Raw genomic sequence first — 3,145 nt, forward strand, 5'->3', positions numbered from 1 at the left:
GTCTGGCTGGCTCCACGCCCTCATTGCTCTGTCTGTCTCCCTGCCTCATCTCTGTCTGGCTGGCTCCACGCCCTCATTGCTCTGTCTTGTCGTCTCCCTGCCCTCATGTCTGGCTGGCTCCACGCCTCATCTCTGTCTGGCTGGCTCCCAGCCCTCATTGCTCTGTCTGTCTGTCTCCTGCCCTCATCTCTGTCTGTCTGTCTCCCTGCCCTCATCTCTGTCTGGCTGCTCCACGCCCTCATTGCTCTGTCTGGCTGGCTCCACGCCCTCATTGCTCTGTCTGGCTGGCTCCACGCCCTCATTGCTCTGTCTGGCTGGCTCCACGCCCTCATTGCTCTGTCTGGCTGGCTCCACGCCCTCATCTCTGTCTTTGTCTCTTTGTCTTCTGTCTATTTCTGGAGAATTGTTCATTTCTGTGTTCTAGAATTCTTCTTTGTTCTCAAGTGTGTGTGTGTGTAGTATTGGTAAGGGTTTTCAGGGGTGATGAGCGGTATGGTTTTAAAGGCCAGCCACGTCTCATGGCCAGACCAAAACACACCGCAGACTGGAGCTCGGGACCTGGAGGGTAAGACACACACCATTGTTGACTGTTTAAACATTTGGGGGAAAATCAATACATCTAAATATGTAACATCTCATTCACACACACACACACTAAAAACACTAAAAACACTACTTACACACACATCGGCCTAAACTGTGTCTCTTTAGCGATGCCAAGCTCCAAGGCGCCCTCATTGCTCTGTCTGGCTGGCTCCACGCCCTCATCTCTCTGTCTTTGTCTCTTTGTCTTTCTGTCTATTTCTGGAGAATTGTTCCATTTCTGTGTTCTAGAATTCTTCTTTGTTCTCAAGTGTGTGTGTGTGTAGTATTGGTAAGGGTTTTCAGGGGGTGATGAAGCGGTATGGGTTTAAAGGCCAGCCAGCGTCTCATGGCCAGACCAAAACACACCGCAGACCTGGAGCCTCGGGACCTGGAGGGGTAAGACACACACCATTGTTGACTGTTTAAACATTTGGGGGAAAATCAATACATCTAAATATGTAACATCTCATTCACACACACACACTAAAAACACTAAAAACACTACTTACACACACTCGGCCTAAACTGTGTCTCTTTAGGATCCAGCCAAAGTCTTCAAAGGGAAAAAGATGCCAGGCATGATGGGAAATGTGTTTGACACTGCCCACGGCCTAAAGGTATGCACCCCCACCCCACACACACATTCACTGAGTCCATGTAAGCACCTTCATGGATAATCAGAGGAGTGTGAAAAACAGCTTGTAGTCCCATTCTGAGTGCTTGCCTAAACCCTTTAGGTTGCTATCTTACTGGTCCACAACACCCAAAGCAATATCTTGCACCAACGTCTGACTCCTCTCTCTCTCTCTCTCTCTAGGTATGGAGAGTTAACACCAGGTATAATGTTATCTATGTTCATGGCTCTGTTCCTGGCCACAAGAACTGCTTACTAAAGGTACGACATACACACGCATTTGTCCATCACAGCCAGACTTACCATGCTCCTCCATGCACTTCTATTGGTCTGGCAGATACAGTTACTGACCTTTTTGTTTATCCAGTCACATGGTTTTATAAAGTTACTAAAATGTTTGTCCAATCATATGGTTTAGGTGAGGGACACTAACCTACCGACTTATGTGGAGAAGAACATCAACCCTCCGTTTCCAACGTTCTTCTGTGAGGAGGACGAACAGCTGCCTGAAGACCTGTACGATGAAGACCTGTTCATACACACACAGCCCTCCCTCACACTCTAACACACACACAGAGCCCTAACTCTTACACACAGACATACACACAATCTCATATCAATTTTATGGTGACCAACTGTGACATGTAGGGTTAACAGTGAAATATTTAACTATTTTCTAGCCACACCCCTCTGTAGTCATGATGTCATTGTGTCTGGGACATTAAACATCCTTTCCTGGAAATACGTCTCCTTTTTGTTAATTATCTTCTCTCTCTTTTTCCTCTCGGTCTCTCCCTTGCTCTTTCACTCTAATGACCAGAGTTCAGTCACTTCTGTTTCCAAAACCGTGGTAAACAGAGGAGTGATGTAAGGGTCCCCCAGAGGGACAAACTGAACCGAAGAGTCAGGCGAGAGAAAGGGAGATGGAGGGAGGGTCGGGAAGCTGACAGGTGGAGAGAGGCAGGAGGGAGAAGATTGGAGAGAGGGAGGGCTGCAGAATCACAAAGGCTGACATTTGTGTGAGGGAATGGGGATAAATGGGAGGAGGGTGACAGGCAGGGAGCAAGAGACAAAGAGAGGGGTATAAATTAGGACATTGTTGCAGCAGAACCGCTGAGAGATATGCATAGATAATATGGGGGGTTAGTGGCTGGTGTGTGTTGAAGACAGTAGAATAGGGTTTATGAAAACTTAGTGTTGTTATTCTGACTGACTCCTATGAGAGATCTCTCCTTTTCTACCTTCCACCATCTCTGTTTTATGTCAACATGATTATGTTCTGGAGTTTTATTAACCACAATGATTTTCCCATGATGTTCTGGAACACTGACACACGCACACACACACACACAGCCTCAAACAGGAATGTTACCATTAGAAATGTCTGTTGTAATTATTCTGCACAACAGGCCTCCCCACATCTCTATCCACCCCCAACCTTTTCCCTCCCCCTTTCCCACCTCATCTTCCTGCCGCTTTCCCTCTCCTTTTCCCCTCTAGTTCTCTTAGCCTCTCTGCTTGGCTTCTGTCGATTGATGAGCTTTAATGGGACAGACATTCCTTTTAAAGTGTGTGTGTACACAGCAGATAGAGAAGCTGCACTGCACCATTACTGCAGAGCATCTGACACTGCTGTACTACACACTAACAGATCATCTACAGTGGGGCAAAAAAGTATTTAGTCAGCCACCAATTGTGTAAATTCTCCCACTTAAAAAGATGAGAGAGGCCTGTAATTTTCATCATAGGTACACTTCAACTATGACAGACAAAATGAGGGGGGAAAATCCAGAAAATCACATTGTAGGATTTTTTATGAATTTATTTGCAAATTATGGTGGAAAATAAGTATTTGGTCACCTACAAACAAGCAAGATTTCTGGCTCTCACAGACCTGTAACTTCTTTAAGAGGCTCCTCTGTCCTC

General features: G+C 46.2%; 1 protein-coding gene across 1 annotated transcript in view; it reads left to right on the forward strand.

Moving 5' to 3' along the window:
• Positions 1-1,961, forward strand: part of mrpl3 (mitochondrial ribosomal protein L3) — a 10,510-nt gene extending 8,549 nt beyond the window's left edge. Inside the window, exons 8-11 of the mRNA XM_024136098.2 lie at positions 870-981; positions 1,125-1,202; positions 1,403-1,480; positions 1,638-1,961. Of these exons, the coding sequence (XP_023991866.1) occupies positions 870-981; positions 1,125-1,202; positions 1,403-1,480; positions 1,638-1,784 (415 nt within the window). The 3' untranslated portion in view covers positions 1,785-1,961. The remainder of the gene's footprint in view (positions 1-869; positions 982-1,124; positions 1,203-1,402; positions 1,481-1,637) is intronic.
• The last annotated feature ends 1,184 nt before the right edge of the window (positions 1,962-3,145 follow it).

The sequence above is a fragment of the Salvelinus sp. IW2-2015 genome, unplaced genomic scaffold (genome assembly GCF_002910315.2).
Source record: "Salvelinus sp. IW2-2015 unplaced genomic scaffold, ASM291031v2 Un_scaffold778, whole genome shotgun sequence".
Taxonomy (NCBI): Eukaryota; Metazoa; Chordata; class Actinopteri; order Salmoniformes; family Salmonidae; genus Salvelinus; species Salvelinus sp. IW2-2015.